The sequence below is a fragment of the Cibotium barometz genome, chromosome 25, assembly GCF_041138505.1.
Source record: "Cibotium barometz isolate CiBa-2024 chromosome 25, ASM4113850v1, whole genome shotgun sequence".
NCBI lineage: Eukaryota > Viridiplantae > Streptophyta > Polypodiopsida > Cyatheales > Cibotiaceae > Cibotium > Cibotium barometz.
This window is the reverse complement of record NC_141070.1, coordinates 35,648,776-35,669,593: the sequence shown is the minus strand read 5'-3', so window position 1 is coordinate 35,669,593 and position 20,818 is coordinate 35,648,776. Positions and strand designations below refer to the sequence as shown.

The 20,818-nt window shown below is 46.9% G+C and overlaps 1 protein-coding gene across 3 annotated transcripts in view; it reads right to left on the bottom strand.

The window, feature by feature from the left end:
* Positions 1 to 515: 515 nt before the first annotated feature.
* Positions 516 to 20,818, bottom strand: part of LOC147624507 (110 kDa U5 small nuclear ribonucleoprotein component CLO-like) — a 51,098-nt gene continuing 30,795 nt past the window's right edge. The window contains exons 8-12 of one of the 3 annotated variants that reach the window (XR_015269103.1): positions 2,043 to 2,153; positions 1,719 to 1,925; positions 1,532 to 1,645; positions 1,313 to 1,391; positions 516 to 1,165 (exon numbers count right to left, since the gene is read on the bottom strand). Coding sequence is in view for 2 of the 3 variants with exons in the window: in XM_086819527.1 (XP_086675653.1) it covers positions 1,550 to 1,645; positions 1,719 to 1,925; positions 2,043 to 2,153 (414 nt within the window). In the remaining variant the exon portion in view is untranslated. Of the gene's footprint in view, positions 1,392 to 1,531; positions 1,646 to 1,718; positions 1,926 to 2,042; positions 2,154 to 20,818 lie in introns of all 3 variants that reach the window. The other 2 variants (XM_086819527.1, XM_086819528.1) reach the window with 2 other exon arrangements.

Genomic DNA, 20,818 nt, shown 5'->3' with positions numbered 1-20,818 from the left:
TGGCAAGAACCTGTTGCATCTCTTGTTAGTTGTATCACACCATGTTTCTTCACAAGATTATTCCCACCCACAAAGAAACATGGGCAAAGTGACACGAATGAACTGATGAAGCAGTTTTGTGTATATGTAAACATGCCTTGGGGCAAGCTGGTAGTGAAGTGACGTAAGAGAATCATGAAACTAAGCACTACCAAAAAAGTCCAAAAAAGCTTAAAGCAACATGTGGTTAGACATTCGCATTGTAAGGAACCATCTATCCACAAAGCTGTAAATTAAACCGCCTTCCTTGTAGTGCCTTACAAAACTAAAAGTTGACATTTTGTAACAGTAGGTATTATGGAATGAAGCCCTCAAATCAATGGTACTAAGATAAATGGATGCCCTGTGTAAACAAAAGCTTCACACACCTCATCGAGGTCAAAGCAAGATACAAGTCCGTTAGTCGATATTGAAACAGAACACACCATTTAAACAACACCAAAACCATGATGCTTTGAGGAAGATGGCAGCATTCCAAAATCCATAAGGAGCATGCACTTACTTGCAACTGAAGCTTAACGTTGATCTGCTTTCAAAACCCCAAACATGTAGGTTTGTCCTGGCCAGCTTTTCCAACACTTTTGAGTAAGGCTTTGAGCAAGTTTCAGGGTTAAAACAGTCATCTATTGTTTAAAAAAGGTAAAAGTTGAACTTTCTTTTAACTTTGTCTGAAAGCTTCATGCCAGCAAGAATGCCTCCATTGCATCAATACTTGATGCACTCCACAGCAGATGAGTGTAGGCTTTTGCAGTGATGACACGTCTTAGCTCTTTGGGTTCTCAAGTGGCAAATATTTCAACACAATTTTGCAACAGCATTGCAGGTTTTGGTTGGAGTCGGTAGAGACCCTCCAAGTCTTTTGTTTGTTGGGTGGCATAGATTTGACCTTGGACTTTTGATTGCATACATGGCAACTGTTCAGTTCAACCTCTGGATTCACTTTTGATTGAATAAATATGAAAACAACATATCTGCAAAGTATAGAGCTGCTCATCACTGGTGGCTAATCAATCATGATGAGCTGAAAAGGGATAAAAACACAGCAACAAAACCTCCAGTTTCCAAAAATCCCCTCCAAATTTCATATAAAAGCTCCCAGTGAAGCCTGAATTGTGAAAGATATGAGCTGCTCAACAAAACAAAACAAAACAAACAAACAAACAAAAAAAAAAAGGCACCAATTAGGTGATACTTCATGAAAAGACTGTCTACAGCTGTGCAGCCCAGTTGATAGGGGATGCGACTATGGACCACCAGGCCCTTCATTGCCTACCGGCATGCTTTAGCCTCTCCTAGCTCCCAGCAGGGTTGAGCATGGTGAGGGATTCAATAGCCCATCAGCAGGATCTCCACTTGGGAAAGCAGAAAGAAGGTGCACACAAAAAACACAGAACTAATCAGACAATTCCTACAGACAGCCTGAGGAAGGTGCACATAAATTACAGACCTAATCACAGACAACTCTTACAATAGCTCCATAGAAAAACAATACCTTGTGTCCTTGTCAAAATCAAAGGATTTGCTGAAGATCAGCATCTTGCCGAGCAAGCTCAAGTAGCATAGGATCGTCAAAAAATTTGTTGATGCTTACGTCCTCACTCATGCCCTATCCACATCACCACACAGGTTATGGCGTGAAATCCACCAGAAACTTCAAAGCACCAAGCATCAGCAATTACCTTTCTGCGTCTAGTCTTAACCATGAATTCTCGAGCCAAGTGCTGTACCGGTGCAGGCTCCAAGGGTCGGAGTGAGACAGACTTATCCAAAGGATCTCCAGGCACTATAGACCAATGGTCAAACACAGACAAGCAAAAGGCTTGGCCTTGTGTGTGGTACCGCAAGTCGGTCTCAAAACCAAACGACTCTATCACTGGTAAGAAGGCCTGCAAAATCCAATAACAACACACATTTAAAAAAAGCTAGAATGTGTGCATTTTGGAAGCAAGAAGTTGTGCAAGACAAATACTTGCAATCTACTTTGACAACATAGTAAGCTTTACCTTGACTATATATGCAGGTGTGCCAGGCTTCGGCAAATCAGCAGTCGCATGCCCACGGCGTTTTGCAAGCACAGAGTAAATTGCTGCAATGCAGTCCGCAGGTGTTTGAATCTGCAGTAATGTAGGCAGTGTAAGACAGCAATGTTTGTAATGTCAACAAGAAGATTCTCTCTCTCTCTCTCTCTCTCTCTCTCTCTCTCTCTCTCTCTCTCTCTGTGGCCTCTGAGTCTGGCTCTCTGTGCGCCTAAGCAGGCTATCTCTATGTCTCCGCAGCTCAAGCAAGAACAATCCCAAACACCTCTGGTCCTGGTACCCCATGACTCTGGAAAGTGGTCCAAAACCCTCTCTGAATAAACAGTGGAAACGACCACGTATCTCATAGTATGCAGTACAATGGCATATATAATGCAGCTCTGTCTCTGGCTCCCCATGGCATACTCGGCATATCCTGGCCTCAGCTGGTATACCTCTATATCGGCCAATCTCAATCTCAAGCTGGTGTGAGGATGTGCGAATCTGACCAATAGCACATCGTACTGCATGAGACAAGTGTACATCCATGTAACTGGGTCTGATCACAAAACCATCTGCTGTGAGCTGAAGAAAATGCTCTCTGTAGAAAGCCATCTTCGTGCCCAGCTCCTCAGTCGGCTGTATCCATGTCCTCCTAATGTCCAGCTGAACTAAATCCTGACGGATGAGTCTGGTAATCTCTCTTCGTGTAAGAGTGTGAAACCGATCCCGTCAAGTGGGAAAGACTCAGTTGGACACCTACACGTTTAATAGCACAACTTTTAAAACCACCAATATGAAATAGACAACTTAAAACAACTTGAAATTTGAATGAACAGAAATGGAAAGATGGACACCAGCACTGGGGCCGGAACGGGCCGACCCCCCCCTCAATATATGATATATTTATTGGGAGTATTTAAAGAATACAATGCTCCATGGGTTCTGAGAACCAGATGATGTCCATGTACATATGAAAACAGTATTAAACAAATAACTCGAATTTCGATGTAGTGGCTCGAAGCAGATTGACCACTAGTGTGGTCCAATCGCTACGGTCCTGTGCTTTCACTGGACTCCGCGGAGAGCACCACACTGGTGTTCCGAGACCACGCACAGACAGGCGCTCTCGTACTAACGCCTGGCTCTCCCGATCTCAGCACCTTTGGACCGAGGTTCGCCCATATAGCTTGGACAACCCGGCACCGAACGGGTGTAGGCCGAGCAGGACGAATCTTTTACCAGATTTAAATATTAAATGCTTTACTCAAATCTGAAAATCACTTACTTGTAGATGGTTGATAGAAGACCAAAACTTGTAGTGTTTGTGTTTTCTTTGAAACCACCTTTGTTGGAGAAAGAGTAGCCTCGTGAAGATTCACCACGATAAGTACCACCAAAAAGGGCACAGCCGCCTGTAGGGTAGTTGCAGCCAACCTGTAATGAGAAAGTCCCCTGCTGTGGTACAGCCGTGTAGAGGGTGGCAGCCTGTAGGGAAGGCAGTCGTAGCAGTAAGGAGGTACAATAACAGTGGCAGCCAGCCTGTAGAGGAGCAAACACCAACGCACAGGGGGCAGCGCAGCCTTCAGGTAACTCAACGCAGCCACCTGCAGTAGAATTCAGTCGCCAGTAATAGAGATGGGAGGAGTCGCCTGTAGAGGGGCAGTTGCAGCCAGCCTATGGAGGGGCAGCCGCCTCTTGTGTAACTGTAGAATCCTGAAGCAGCAACAAGGTGAACTCCAGCCGGTAGAAGAGCAAGCGCAGAGATGGTAGCCGCCTGGTTCTCCACGTAAGAGAGAAGCGATGCATGATAGCTTGAAGAGGGCCCTTTCTTTTTAATAAAAACTGAAGTGTAGTTAACCTTAGTCTTACCCACGCATGCATGAAGGGGACTTGTGGGGGTTGGTGACCATGCCCACCCCCACACTCACTTAAAAGTGAGGCTCCCCACCTTGGCCCCAAAGTGGGTGCCCAAAGGGGGTGCCCACTTTTAAATGAATGTGAACCCCTAACCTTATAAATCAAAGGGTTAGAATATAACACATTAAAACAAACATGTGCGACATACTTACCACCTGTTCACATGCACTGAAACTTGTCAGAATACAGGGCACACTTCACGACTCACTGGCAGGCGTCCCCGCTCAGTAAGTAACACGTCAGGCAGGCAAACACACGAGTACATGTCATGCAAAAACAGTTTCAAGCATGCAAAATATGTGTGCATGTGCAAAAGTAACATGGACATATCTCCCGTTCATGGAACATGTACAAAATATCTGTCGGCACAAAACTGGCACGACATAAAACATAACAACCTGGTCTTCCTATGGAGTGACAGTCCCATAGGTAAGACACAGTTCCAGGCACGAGTTTCCCTAGGTGTGACAGTCCCATAGGTAAAACACGGCACGAATACTGGCCCTTCCATGGCGTGACAGTCCCATGGATCGAACACAGTCCAGGTCATACACGGGTGGCACTGATCTGGCTCCCGTCCATATGACACCATCCTGCTAACACACGGGTGGCACCAGTCTGGCTCCCGTCCATGTCAGCAAAATACTGGCCTCTTCACATGAGACACCGGCCTGGCCTCAAGTGAACGAGACGCAAAAAGTAGGAATGGACCAAATGGTCGGCCAATTGGTGACATCCCCCCGGGCTTCTAAAGAGTTGACCTCAACTTAAAAGCCTCAAGATATGCCTGCAGCAACTGCGGATAATCTGCAAAATAATCTTCATTTACCCATTTGGCATCAATAGGCAAATAATTCTTAAATTTCACAAGGTATCTCCTGGAAAGCTTTCCTGCAGGTAGCTTTCTCTCCTTGTGAAAAACAATCTGTTCTGGCTGGAGGATCTCCTCAAGCTCTTCAATTTCTGGCGGATCTTCTGTGACAGGCTCATCAGGATCTGGCCCCACATATTTCCGAAATAGACTCACATGAAAAGCATTGTGAATCTTCCAATGACTAGGTAAAGCAAGCCTGTAGGACACTTCATTGATTTTGTGAATCACCTTGAAGGGTCCATAATAGCGAGGAGAAAGCTTAGGATATGATCCTTCTCGTCCTGGCCTTTTTCGAAGCCTAGCCTTCTCAAATTTCAGCAATACCCAATCACCTTCTTTGACTTCCATGTCCCTTCTATGCTTGTCAGCAGCCTTTTTATGCTTATCCTGAGATCTTGCAATGGCTGTCCGCACCTGAGCAAAGGCAACATCCAAGTCACGAACATATTCATCAGCTGCAAAAATCTCATCCTTGGTACGAAGGATGGGTGGCAAGACCACTCTGCCATAAACAACCTCAAATGGAGCCTTTCCTGTGGAAGCATGGATTGTATTGTTGTAGGCAAACTCAACAAGTGGAAGATACTTCTCCCATGCACTCTTTTGATCTGCCACATAACACTTCAATAAATCCAACACAGCTGAATTCGCAGCTTCACTTTGGCCATCCGTTTGGGGATGATAAGCTGATGAAAACTCAAGCTTAGTACCCATATTATCAAACAAAGCCCTCCAAAATAGGCTTGTAGTCCTGGGATCTCTATCCCCAACAATGGATTTAGGAATACCATGATGCTTGAAAATATTAGCAAGAAAAAGCTTTACCATATGATCAGCTTTAATGGTTTTCTTGACGGGCAAGAAGTGAGCTTGCTTGCTAAACCTGTCCACAATAGTCCAAATAGCATCATTCCCATGCTGGGATCTGGGCAAATCCATAATAAAATCCATCGTGATACTTTCCCAAGGTTGCGAGGGAATAGGCAATGGCTGAAGCAAACCTGGAGGCTTTTGCCTGTCGAATTTCACCTTTTGACAAGTGATACATTCACGCACATAAGCCTCAATGTCTTTACGCATGCTTGGCCAAAAGAAGTACCTCTGAATCATGCGAGTAGTGGGCATAATACCTCTATGACCAGCATAAGGTGGAGCATGACATTCGTCCATAACCTTTGGACGCAAATCCTTCACCACACATAGGCAATTATCGTTCATGAGATAACCCTCATTGATAACATAAGAGGCATGTGAATGACCAGCCATCAAATCAGTCCATATATGGCAAAAATCAGCATCCAAATGATACAAATCTCTCATAGCAGATAGATCTCCATGAGAGGCCACTGAGACTGCAGCAATATAAGGCCTCCTAGATAGTGCATCGGCCACCACATTTTTCTTTCCTGGAGTATGCACAATCTGAAAATGAAACATGGAAAGAAAATTCGCCATTCTCATTTGCTTCTCTGAAAGCTTGGTTTGAGATAAAAAGTATCTCAAGCTTTGATGATCTGTCTTGACCACAAATTCAGCCCCAAGAAGGTAATGTTTCCAAATCTTTAAGGCGTGAATTACAGCCAAGAGCTCTTTCTCATAGATATCCATATGAAGCTCAGCATCATGCAAACGACGGCTCTCGTATGCAACTGCATGCCCTTCTTGATTTAGGACAGCTCCTATGCAATCACCACAAGCATCACATTCAACCACGAATGACTTGTGCAAGTCAGGAACAATCAATACTGGACCACATATGATCGCATGCTTGAGCTGCAAGAAAGCATCCTGTTCCTTTGAAGTCCATTTGAAAACAGTTTTCTTCTTCGTGAGATCATGTAGAGGAGTGGCAATCATAGCAAAATGCCTTATGAAACGCCTGTAGTATGAACATAATCCCAGAAAACTACGCACTTGATGTACGTTTTGCAATTCGGGCCAATTCCGAATAGTCTGTATCTTTGCAGGATCCATTGTAACTCCATGCTTGGATACAATATGACCCAAATAATGAATCTCTGAAAGGAAAAACTCACTTTTCTTGGCATTGACGAAGAGTTTATGCTTCCGCAACTCTTCGAACACTGTGACCAAATGAGTTCTATGTTCCTGCTCATTCTTGGAGAAAACCAAGATATCATCAAAGAAGACTCCTGTAAACTTGCGATGGGATCGGAATATCCTATCCATCATACGATTAAAAGTAGCAGGAGCATTGGTGAGACCAAAAGGCATTACCAAGAATTCATATAATCCGAAGGCTGTCCTGAATGCAGTCTTATGGACATCTTGCGGTACCACACGTATCTGGTGATAACCACTCTTCAAATCAAGTCTGCTAAAGCAAGCTGAGCCATCAAGCTTATCCAAGATATCATCAATACGTGGAATAGGAAATCTGTTCTTGATGGTAAGCTTGTTCAAAGCTCTATAGTCTACACACATACGGAATGATCCGTCCTTCTTTTGAACAAGAAGCACAGGAGAGCAGTAAGGTGAGGAACTGGGCTGAACCAAACCTTTCTCTAAAAGCTCATTTACCTGCTTCATAATTTCTTCTTGTTGTGCAGCACTCACTCGGTATGCGGGTTTGTTAGGTGGAGAACTACCTGGCACAAGATCTATACAATGATCTTCGGGCCTTTGGGGAGGTAGTTCACCTGGCAATGAGTCAGCAAAACAGTCTTTGAATGCATTAAGAAAATTCAGCCTATCATTAGACATAGCATCCACACTTTGATGATTTGGCACAAGACTATCACGCACAAAAATCAAGTACGCTGAAAGACTCTTTTTCATTGCTTTATTAATTTGGATGTGTGATACAACTGGGATGGAATCCCCTTCTTTGCCAGCATCAATAAAGTGCATGCGGCCTTTATGCATAAAAGAAATCATATTTGACTTGTAATCTTTGCGGGGCTCAAGCCTATGATGCCAGGGCTTGCCCAACAATGCATCACATCCATTTAGAGGAGCAACTAGAAAATGCTCATTGTCAAGATAGCCCTGTATATGGATACGCAACTTCCCAATCAAAGGGGTAACCTGCACCTCTTTACCAATGAATGCAGCTTCGGCTTCAATCTGAGGTCCCATGTTTTCAACCTCAATACCCAATGCAGCTGCCATTTGCATAGAGATGAAATTGTCAGTTGCACAGTCATCAAACATGAAGAGTGCGGGCTGATCCTTAACTTGCCCCCATGCCTTGCAAACCATTCTCTCTTTAGCATCATGACCTGTATTACCTTGCACGTCAGGAACTGCATGAACATTTGCTTTGGTATGCTTGTCCTCGTGCTTTGGTTTGCGATCTGGGCATTGCCGAAACATGTGGTCTTTGCTACCACAAGAAAAGCATTTTCCATCCTTAGCATATTGCTCTCTTTGCTCCGGGGTTAATCCAAATTTGTTCTTTCTTGGGCCCTGTTCTTTATTTTCAGCTTTACCACCCTTGTAAGGCTCCCGGAAGCTCTTTTTAGGTGGCTGTCCACCCTTTTGCTGATTTGGGGCAGCCTTGTCCTTCGCCTTGGAACCTCCTTGATCTTGCTTGATCTTGAGCACCAATTGCTCTGTAGCAAGGGCAGAAGCTGTGAGTTGTTGCAACGTATGTTTTGGGTGCAATTCAATACCCGATCTATAAGCAGGTTGCAATCCAGAACGAAACTTCCTCTTTCTTTCCTCCTCTGAGATTAGCATGAAGGGAGTCACTTCCAGCAACACTTTCCAAAATTTGTTCACATACTGTTGCACACTCTCATTATCTTTTTGTTCCAGCCTGTCCCACTTTTGAGTGAGAGTTTGCTCTGCATTGGGTGGCAGGAACTGAGCATAAAACCTATCTTTGAATTCCTTCCAAGTAGAGATGGGATCCTTGGTGATCTTTTCGGTGATCCACCAATGAGCAGCAGTGCCTTTCAGAAACATACTAGCATGGCGCACCTTCGACTTTTCTGTAAAGTCTTCATCGCTAAAAGCAATGTCGAACTGTGCCACAAACGCTAGCACCTTAGAAGCATCATGTTCACCATGAAAGACATCAAATTTGACAGATTTATCACCTGCTTTGAACTCCTTGAGCTTCCTAGCATGAGGCTCATGGTCCTCTCTTTTTCTTTTCCCCTTATCCAACGGGGTAGCCCTGTCTGCATGGGCTCCATGCGCCGTCATAAAAGCTTCATGGGGCACGGTGGCATGTGCTCCACGAACTCGAAGCTCAGATGCATGTGACTTACCTGCATATGGCATGGTCTCTCCATGAGACAACTCAGAAGGCAAAATTTTTCTGGAAGCAGACCTGTCACCATGAGATACATATCTTGCATGCATGTGACTTTCGTGTCCTCCATGAGCACTGGCATACATATTTCTGTCAGGCTTAGTGCCTTGGGGAGAGGATGCATGACGAGAAGTGACAGTCACCTCTTCCTTTTGCATATAAGATTTCAGCCTCTGGGATGCAGGATCTCCATGCTTTAAACGAGGTGGATTTCTGAATTTTAGCTCTCCGTCATCCCCCTCTTTGATATCACCTTTGCGAAGGAGATAGGCAAGTGCCAACTCCCTTGGTTTCTTGCCCACTTCACGAGCCATAGATTCAAAGGTTACATCAACCATAGCATCAGCCTTCCTGGCTTCAATAGCACTTTGCAGATGAGGATCTTCATGCAAAAACTTCAATTCTTGCTCTTGAGCCTGCAAAAGTTTTCTCATATGTTCCATTTCAGCCCTCATAGCATCAGGGTCTTGTTCAAGCATAACTGTCTTTCCTGGAGACAGTTGACCTTTGGATTCACTATCCAGAACCCTTTCAAGAGGCTTGTGTCTACCTTGCAGGGCATCAGACCCACGAGAAGCACTAGAGAGACCCCTCGAATTTGGTACTTCCAAAGGGTTGCCTTGGCTGTCCATTGTGTTCAAAGTTTGCTATAAGCGGGATGTCCAATACACAGGTTCGTTTCCCCACTAGGAAGAGGGAAACAACCGTGCTCTGATACCAATGAAACCGATCCCGTCAAGTGGGAAAGACTCAGTTGGACACCTACACGTTTAATAGCACAACTTTTAAAACCACCAATATGAAATAGACAACTTAAAACAACTTGAAATTTGAATGAACAGAAATGGAAAGATGGACACCAGCACTGGGGCCGGAACGGGCCGACCCCCCCCTCAATATATGATATATTTATTGGGAGTATTTAAAGAATACAATGCTCCATGGGTTCTGAGAACCAGATGATGTCCATGTACATATGAAAACAGTATTAAACAAATAACTCGAATTTCGATGTAGTGGCTCGAAGCAGATTGACCACTAGTGTGGTCCAATCGCTACGGTCCTGTGCTTTCACTGGACTCCGCGGAGAGCACCACACTGGTGTTCCGAGACCACGCACAGACAGGCGCTCTCGTACTAACGCCTGGCTCTCCCGATCTCAGCACCTTTGGACCGAGGTTCGCCCATATAGCTTGGACAACCCGGCACCGAACGGGTGTAGGCCGAGCAGGACGAATCTTTTACCAGATTTAAATATTAAATGCTTTACTCAAATCTGAAAATCACTTACTTGTAGATGGTTGATAGAAGACCAAAACTTGTAGTGTTTGTGTTTTCTTTGAAACCACCTTTGTTGGAGAAAGAGTAGCCTCGTGAAGATTCACCACGATAAGTACCACCAAAAAGGGCACAGCCGCCTGTAGGGTAGTTGCAGCCAACCTGTAATGAGAAAGTCCCCTGCTGTGGTACAGCCGTGTAGAGGGTGGCAGCCTGTAGGGAAGGCAGTCGTAGCAGTAAGGAGGTACAATAACAGTGGCAGCCAGCCTGTAGAGGAGCAAACACCAACGCACAGGGGGCAGCGCAGCCTTCAGGTAACTCAACGCAGCCACCTGCAGTAGAATTCAGTCGCCAGTAATAGAGATGGGAGGAGTCGCCTGTAGAGGGGCAGTTGCAGCCAGCCTATGGAGGGGCAGCCGCCTCTTGTGTAACTGTAGAATCCTGAAGCAGCAACAAGGTGAACTCCAGCCGGTAGAAGAGCAAGCGCAGAGATGGTAGCCGCCTGGTTCTCCACGTAAGAGAGAAGCGATGCATGATAGCTTGAAGAGGGCCCTTTCTTTTTAATAAAAACTGAAGTGTAGTTAACCTTAGTCTTACCCACGCATGCATGAAGGGGACTTGTGGGGGTTGGTGACCATGCCCACCCCCACACTCACTTAAAAGTGAGGCTCCCCACCTTGGCCCCAAAGTGGGTGCCCAAAGGGGGTGCCCACTTTTAAATGAATGTGAACCCCTAACCTTATAAATCAAAGGGTTAGAATATAACACATTAAAACAAACATGTGCGACATACTTACCACCTGTTCACATGCACTGAAACTTGTCAGAATACAGGGCACACTTCACGACTCACTGGCAGGCGTCCCCGCTCAGTAAGTAACACGTCAGGCAGGCAAACACACGAATACATGTCATGCAAAAACAGTTTCAAGCATGCAAAATATGTGTGCATGTGCAAAAGTAACATGGACATATCTCCCGTTCATGGAACATGTACAAAATATCTGTCGGCACAAAACTGGCACGACATAAAACATAACAACCTGGTCTTCCTATGGAGTGACAGTCCCATAGGTAAGACACAGTTCCAGGCACGAGTTTCCCTAGGTGTGACAGTCCCATAGGTAAAACACGGCACGAATACTGGCCCTTCCATGGCGTGACAGTCCCATGGATCGAACACAGTCCAGGTCATACACGGGTGGCACTGATCTGGCTCCCGTCCATATGACACCATCCTGCTAACACACGGGTGGCACCAGTCTGGCTCCCGTCCATGTCAGCAAAATACTGGCCTCTTCACATGAGACACCGGCCTGGCCTCAAGTGAACGAGACGCAAAAAGTAGGAATGGACCAAATGGTCGGCCAATTGGTGACAGAGTGAGAGAGGGTGCCTCCAGAGAATACTGGAAGGGAGGCAATCTGTCCATGCTAAAACCATGTGCCTGGAACCAAGATGTCATCTGTCCATACCAACAAGCCGTGTCTCCCTGTAAAGCTAACTGTCGGGAGGACTCCAGGGCGAGGCGTGCATATCTGTCTCGGGGGAGATCCCACAAGCCATGTATGTAGGAGACTGATCTCGTAAGAGCCTCAATCACCAGAGGGGCAGCCGCCAGCTCTGCTCGAATAATCTCATGAGGTACCACAGCCTTGGCTCTAATAAGCCTAGCAATCATAGATACCAAAGGCCTCTCCATACCTCTCCACCCGCCTGCGCTGTGATGGCCCACTGAAGGTCCCCATATCTGCACTCCATAAAGCATAGCTGATGTCACTAGAGTGTCAAAAAGCCAGAGTTTCGTTCGAGGTTCCTGAAACTGAACCTGCGAACACATCCTCTCCAAACCACCCAGGGCTGCATGTGCTCTAGTCAATCTAGTCTCTGCTGCTCTCCTCATCGAAAACACTGGCCCACTGAATACTACCCCAAGATATGTATATGCATCTGTATACTCCACAATCTCCTGCCCATATGTAAATGTGGAAGCTGATCGCCTAACCCACTGTGGCGTGGTGTTAAACACCATAACCTTGGTTTTGCCAAGGTTGACAGACAATCCACTATCATGTGCAAACTCATGTAAAGCATCCAGATGACGCTGCATACCCTCAGGAGAGTCAGAGATCAACACAATATCATCAGCATATAACAATAGTGGGATCCATGTACCTGCTAGCTGGGCTCCTCTGTCCCCCAATCTCTCAATGTAGTCAGAAGCCTCATCCACATACATACCAAACAGTGAAGGAGATAACGGGCAACCTTGCTTCACTCCTATAGTGGAGTGAACCAAAGTAGAGACCCCCTCTGGAGTGCGTACCTATCCTGCAACCAACTGATCTGTATAAAGCCATAATTCCCCATATGAGCTCTGTGGGTACCCCATCTCCTGTAATCGCCTCATCAATCTGGCTCTGGGCACTGTATCAAATGCTTTGCGGAAGTCCACAAAGCTACAATAAATCCGTCACCCATGCGACCTGCCCTCCTCAATAATGGCCCGCAGAGTCAAGATGTGGTCAAGAGTAGAGAAACCTCTCCTGAACCCTGCCTGTCCCTCTGCTCGAATGCCAACTCTCTCTGCCCATCTACTCAACTGCTGCTCAAGAATGGATGCATACAATCGTGCTAGTGTGTGACCAATCATAATAGTGCGATAATTCCCTGGCTGCATAGGGTCCCCTGACTTGAAGATAGGCACGATGGTGGACCTACTCCAAGTCTCGGGTAAGCCTTCGCACATAGCACGATTGAACATCACTGCTAGAAGCTCTGCCAGCATGTCTCTCGCATGAATAAAGTGCTCAGCAACCAATCCATCGTGATCATATGCTCTCCCAGTCTTCATCCTATCAATGGCCTTCCTTACCATCTCTGCGGTAAAGAAAATGTCTGTGGGCAGGTGCTGGCGGGTCAGGAAAAAGTGTCTGTCCAGGAACTGTATATAGAGATGCTGCATAACTACCCCAGACCTCTGTAGAAGTGATGGCCAAAGCAGGGGAGGACTCATGAAACAGACGCCAAGCCTCCCTCGAATCCTGGCTCAAGAACAGCTGGTATAATTCCTGCTCTAGCTGAGCAAGGAAGGCCCGCTTCTTCCTTCGCACAAGGCGTCGGAAGGCAATACGTGACTATCGGTGAGTAGTGACTCCCAAAGCAACCTCCCGCTGCAGTCCGGGCTCTGGTCTCTCTGCACTCCTCATCATACCAGCTGTTCTGGGGCATACATCTAGAATGCTGTCTCTGTCCAGGCTGAGTATGTGGATATGCCTCTCTCGCTGCATCATGTAAAGTCTCTGTCAGTATATGGGTCAACTCCTCCAAAGGTCTCCCTTGCTCCTCTGTGTACAGACGTCTATAAATCCCATCTGTGTAGACAGCATCAGTCTCTGAGGTAAAAGTATATCGAGTGTGATCTGCCCCTCGTGTCCTCTGAGCTGTGGTAAAGTGAAAAGAGATAGTCAATGTCAACAATGCATGATCCACCATCACTGCGCCAGATGGACCACAGCAGCAGCAGGACATGGATACCGCCCACACCAGGGGTACACTGATTGATCGTGCGATTGAGTTTGGGTGGTCCAGACGCCCACGACTACGGAGGAGGGCATCCCAGCATAGACGAAGGTTGCAGCGGCAGATTCGGATTATTCTTGCGAGGCATGCGAGACACCCAGTCAGGATGCTGACCACAGAGGATATTGAGGAGATCCGCCAGTGTCCGATGCGGCACATATTATGAGATGGAGGTACCTCCATAGTGTACCTTCCAGTTCCAGTTTCATTTTCTAGGTGCCAGTAGTATCATCTTTATTTTTCATTTTCTGGGTTTTTTAATCCAGACATTGTATCAGATCCACCATGATGTAACTTTTGGTCTCATAGGTCATTATGGCCTTTTGAAGACGTTAATATAACATTTCATTTCATTTCTCTCTCATGCCATGTGGATAGCATTTGGCCAACTGAGGGTATCTTCACATCGCCTTGGGTGGAGTCTGCTGGCAGAGCCAAGGGATTCCACGAGATGCAAGTATATGAAGAGTATGCACCACTGGTGAGGTGCAGGACGAGGAGCACTATTTTTTCAATCCCCACCCTACTATGAGATCTGAAGGAGAATTCATTCTCTTCCAGGACGGATTCGGAGATGTTTAGGCAAGTGCTTATTGGAGTAGGAAGATCGGAGATGTTTAGGCAAGTACTTATTGGAGCCTAGGCATCACAGAGGGTTCATGATTAGGCAGCACTCCGAGGAGGTGTCAGCAAGGCGCCTCACAGACCTCCATCACAGATTTCTTTGGGGCACAGCCACCGACTATCGTGCCCGACAGGAGCAGCAGTAGGACCAGCAACATCCACGCGGCCTACACGGACCGAGATCCTCTGGCCCCACATACACGGGGTGTCACTACTGAGCATGCACGACCCCTTCTGGGAGGCAAACGCCCCAGATTTCAGAGGCCTCATCCCTGCACCTGGCTGCTGCTGCAGATCCAGGATCTCCTTCGAGAACATGTTGAGCTCCCATCAAAGAGGGGAGATGTTCGCAGAGTTTTTTCTTTTCCATGGTTCAGTATTCATCATGGATACATTGTATTACCTTTCTAGTCTCAAAGATCCTCTTGAAGACAACGATATATTTTCTTTCTTTCACTCTCGTGCACGCTCGTCTCGAGTCCTCCATGCACCTTACCTGAGAGGGGCAGAGGAGGTCTTGGTATTCACGAGTGGTTAGCTGGTTTGACACAAATGGCCTTCAGATGGACCAGTCACCTCCCCCCCTTGGAGTACAGCCTTGATCATAGTTGTCAGGTATGAAACGAAGGTACGAAAAACGGTACCGGTACAGGACTTATATTTTGAAAAATAAGTTCGATTGAGGTACGATCCACTTCAAAAAACACTTGAAAAAAAGATATTTGTACACATTTAGAGATACAAAGTCTACAGAAGGTGTAATTTGTCATATGACGACCATGGATAGGTCTATGAATCCATCGCCACCTTCTCTCCACAAGCGCCACGATCGAATCACGTCGCGGAGTGGGTGGAGGCTCGGTGGGATCCCTAGAATGCAAAAATTTCACTTTAAGGTTAAGTCTTTAAGGAACGAGAAAGAAATGTGAAAACGAGATTTGAAAACATGGGACATGGATTTACCTAATCCCCTCCATAGGAGTGTCGGGGTCGACCTCATCAAGCAGGGTGGTCGCACGAATCTCCGCTAGAGCCTCTCGCATGAAGTGGGTGAGTAGCCCCAATGTGGAGCCCTCCATGTTGGCCATGCGCAAGACCCTATACAAGGGAGTCACCACAATGACAATGGCACGCACCTCGCGCCAAAAGGACTCTCTCATGCATAGCCGTTGAACGCCTCGGGCCTCATCCACACTAGTCACCAAATCCTCTCTTAGCCATGCAACGAAATCCGGGGAGACCACGGTCATCTAGAGCTTTGGTTGCACGTCATATAGCAGCTCCAAGAGAAGCCACATGTAGGCAAACCGTGTAGAAGAGGGCTTCTTAAGCTCCAAGTCGCTTTGCTCACGAAACATAACGAGCACCTTTACCTTCTTTGTGAAGAAATTCACAATGGATAGGCCTTGTGCAACCACCCTCTTCACCCACTCTAGCTTCCCCACATCCTCCATGAGTAGGTCTAGACAATGGGAGGCACAAGGAGTCCATACAATGGATGGGAACTCCGCCTCTACCAAGCGTCCCATTTTGCAGCAATTGGATGCATTGTCCGTGATGACTTGAATGACATTTTCGTGTCCGACCTACAAGTAACACAATTGCAATTTGGCAAATGCAATGACATTCTTAGAAGTTAGAAGCTTGAACATAGTACATAGTACATACCTCTATGATGGCTTGCCAGATGTGACGATACATAAAGTCCCCCGATGTTTTTTGCTCCGTCTTTCCGGTATCCACGGCGCGTAAGAAGTATGTGCCGAGAGCACATGAAACACGGATGTTCATGATACCTCCTTTTCGATCACTCCATCCATCGGAGAGGATAGAGCAACGATACTTCACCCATCCTTCCCGCACGGGTGTGAGTTTGTCGTTGATCCTTTGCCTCTCATCATCAAGCGCCGTGGTACGCATCTCATGGTAGGTGATACCATGCCATTCACCATGGGATGGCCCCACCTCCGCAATGGCCTTTACCATTTTGTGCCATAGTGGAACCTTGAGCACATTGAAGGAGAGATTGCCACCGTGCATGCAATCTCCTCATTCGCGGCTTTCAATCTTCGCCTTCACATAGGTGAGGTTAATGTTGCACCGATGGCAGTTTGCCTCAAAACCGGAGAGCTCTCCTCCCTTGGCCTCTTTGATTGGAAGTTGGAACCGCCAGAGCCGAAGCCGAAGCCGGATGGGATGGACGAAGGAGTCACGGATGCGGAGATGTGCGAGTACTTCTTCACTATACCATCCGCAATTTCTTGGGGAATCTCCTTGCACGGCGCCACTTCCCCACCAAGCTTGGACACATGTGCAAGGAGCCTTGTGACGCTACTTGTGTAACCCTTCTTGCAAAAGTTACACATACATTTCCATGACCCCGAATTACCGGTAGGTTTCTCACCAGTGGTGGTGTATAAGGCAAAAGCCTCATGCTTGTCCTTTCCTCCGGACCTCATTGCCAAAGTGGCAAAGTCTAAAGAGAGAGAGAGAGAGAGAGAGAGAGAGAGAGGGAAAGAGAGAGAGAGAGAGAGAGAGAGAGAGAGAGAGAGAGCCTAGAGGGAGAGGCTAGAGCCTAGCCTCTAGGTACTAGGTAGTAGGTCCTAGAAGGCGAGACTCGGGAGAGGGAGAGAGGTAGGGGAGAGAGAGAGAGAGAGAGAGAGAGAGAGAGAGAGAGAGAGAGGTTGAGAGCTTGAGCCTTGAGAGAGAGAGAGAGAGAGAGCTTGAGGCTTGAGGCTTGAGGCTTGAGCCTTTAAGGCTTAAGCCTTGAGAGAGAGAGAGAGAGAGAGAGAGAGAGAGCTTGAGCCGAGAGAGAGAGAGAGAGAGCTTGAGAGAGCTTGAGAGCTTGAGCTTGAGCCTTGAATGATGAGAGAGGGAGAGACCTTGAGAGCTCTTATACAAGGGCCAAGGCTCAAGCATGGAGGTGAAAGCCTAAAGGGATCCAAGGACCAAGGCCATGTGGCCCATGGCACATGTGACATGCCCAACTTCCAAGGGCCAAACGGCTACAACCAATGGGCGAAAGACACACGCAAAAAAATAGGCGAAAAAAAACAATAAAAAACGGGCAAAAAAAAACGATCAAAAACGACGTTTTTTCTAGGTCCATTTCGCAACTGTCCGGTACGGTACGGTATGCCAGTACGAAAGTTGTTTTGTTTGACTAGACCGAAACGTTCACCGGCCTGAAAGATGCTTCGCATCCATTTCGCTATGCTCGTTTCGACCCGTCCTGTACTTTACGTACCTGTGCTACGGTACGCGTCCCACATACAACTATGGCCTTGATTCACCAATTCTTGATCCCTCCCGGGCGAGAGATCAACCACCTTATCCATCTCGATCTGGAAGGGCTGCACATGAGCCGCATATGGGTGTCTCCACTAGAGCTCACTACGAAACTCCAGTTCTACATACTGACAAGATTGCATAGCTTGAACAAGAGCTGGAACTCCGTAGCTAGCATGTCATCCCCCATCATGCATCAAACAACCCCCCCCCCAACCCCCAGCGCAGCCTATGCGTACACCCCCTTGCCGTCCCATTCCTTTCGGTTGCTCCGCCTAAGCCCCCTCCTGCCTTGCTACGAGCTCCTGCTGTCACGTGCCCCATTATCCTAGGGTGCCATGTGGACATTCTTGTTGGAGTAGGGGCTGCAACCAAGTACAAGAGTCAACACATACACACACACACGCACAGAGTGTCGAGACACAGTCGTGAGAGTACAGGAGAGGCACAAAACAGTATTATCGATAAGGTACCAAAAGTACAATAATAAGTGAGCCTTATAGTGATATAAGGACAAGTTTACATACATATAAGCTCCGGGGGGAAAACCTCTCCTAAAGAGAGAGAAAAATATCGCGGCACATCCTAGTGATCACACACCACTCCCCATATGACATAGATGTCAACAACCCCCACTAGAGTGATGATGCAAGGATGGCTGATCAATCCCCGAAAGGCAACAAGCCAAAAGCTTTGAGGAAAGCTTCGAACTTTTCACAAGGAAGAGCCTTTGTGAAGAAATATACCACGTTGTCATGTGTAGGCGCATAAACCAAGCTGATCTCCCCTACATATAGTCTCTCCTTGACATAATAATAATGCACACTGGGTTCCTCACAATTGCCAATGCGCTCTGACTATCAGTGAAAATGGTGGTGGAGAACTGTTGTCCGACACTCAAACCAGCCATAAGGCGTCTGAGCCAAATAAACTCAACTGTAACTGTAAAAGCTATTAGAATTGTGCATCTCAATGTTCTAGGGCTTTACCATTTATCTCTGGTATTTTATTGTATTTCTCCTATTTATTTGTCTTGTGAGCAGTTGGCCAGCCCTAGAGGTAGTCGGCCAGCTCACTCATGCACTATATAAGGAGTTCCCATTATTCACTCCTTTATCCATTTTCCCTTGCACATAGTTCAACACTCAGTTGCTTGCCATTGCCATTGTAAAGCTTTACTACTTTTATAAAAGGTGATCTTGTCCAACTCTCTCAATCTCCTTTGCACTCTCTCATATGTTTATTGTTTATGCTTCCGAATGTGTGTAGGGGTCTAGGGAGGTGCAGCAGAGAGAGCCTTGTGGGGGGGAGAGAGAGAGAAAGAAAGAAAGAAAGAAAGATTTTATTAACGTCTTCCAAAAGACCGAACTCGGCCTATGAGACAAATCGGAGTACCTGTATGGGGTATCCTCTGTCATCCCAACAAAATGAAAAAGTACTGAACAACAAAAAAAAAAGCTGAATCTGGGTGTGCGGGGGATGGAGCTCTACTACTAGGAGAAAAATGCAAAGCTATATGCATGGAGTATACAATCATGATATGCAACCTAGCTAGCTCCATCCTGTACCATACTGGGGGTATAGAATGGTATGCATCAGTGAAGGGGGTGTCCACAGCTCCCTGAAGAACATGCCTGGGTGTGCTCTAAAGCGAGCCAGTCGCTCCGCACCCTCTCTGTGAAACTGAGCTCTGATCTCTGTCATCTCTCTCTGGTATAGGCGTGGTGTCCGAAAGCCAGGTGCCCTCTGTCTCCTGCGGGCTCTAAGTGTCTCTGCTCTCTGGAGAGTAATTCCCTGCCGTGTAGGGGCTGGGAGGGGGATGGATCTCTGAAAAAATGCAGTAATCTGTGTCTGTCTCCCCCCCTCTGGAGCTGTCTGAGCCTGTAATAATGTCTCTCTGTGGCGCTGTATGTCTAGAATGTATCTCCCCAGTATGCGCTGGTCTGCTGCCTCAAAGATCTGGCGTAGGGAACGTGGCTCTCTGAATAGAATGGGATATCTCTCTCTGATGGCTGTATATGCTCTGCATCTGCATACATAATGCTCCTCACTCTCCACCTCCTCTCTGCACAATCTGCATACCCTCTCCTCTCGGGGGATCCGTGCTGCTCTGCCAGTCTCAATCTCCAATCGGTGTGATGAAACTCTGAGTTGACCAATAGCCACTCGGGAGCCGTGTGATAAAAAGCCCTCCATGTATCTAGGCCTCTCTATAAATCCATCATCAGTGATACTCATGAAGTGATCTCTGTAGTATAGCATCTTCGGTGGAAGAGGCTGTGTAGGCGATATCCATGTCTCTCGTGTATAGAGCTGCCATAGATCCTGTCTCAATACTCTGTTCCTCTCACTATGAGAGAGACGGATATGTGGTGCATCCCTATCATACTGGAATGGTGGTAGATGATCCATGTCTAGGCCATGCTGTGAGAACCAATGTGTGACCTGTGCATACCATGATCCTCTGTCTCCTGCCTCAGCCAGCTGTCTAGATGCCTCAAAAGCTCTGTATGACAATCTGTCCTGTGGCATCTCTCTGAATCTGTCTAGCAGGCATATAGTCTGAAATATGGCCTCTACCATCATAGGAGGCGCAGCAAACTCTGCTCGGATAATGTCATGAGGTACTGACGGTTTGCTGCGTATCATGCGTGCCATCATGAGGGCCTGTGGTCTCTCTATTTGTGTCCACCAATGGGTAGCAAGGCCTGGCGCCCATACCGCTGCTCCATACATCAATGCCGGTGTGACTAATGTGTCAAATAGCCACCCCTTCGTCCGGGGCTCCTGAAAATGCGCCTGGTGGCATTGTCTCTCTAGCATAGCCAATGCTGCATATCCCCGTGTCAATCTAGCTCTGGCTGCTGAACCCATGGTGAAGCGTGTGGCTGCTGCAGAGAAGGTAACCCCTAGGTA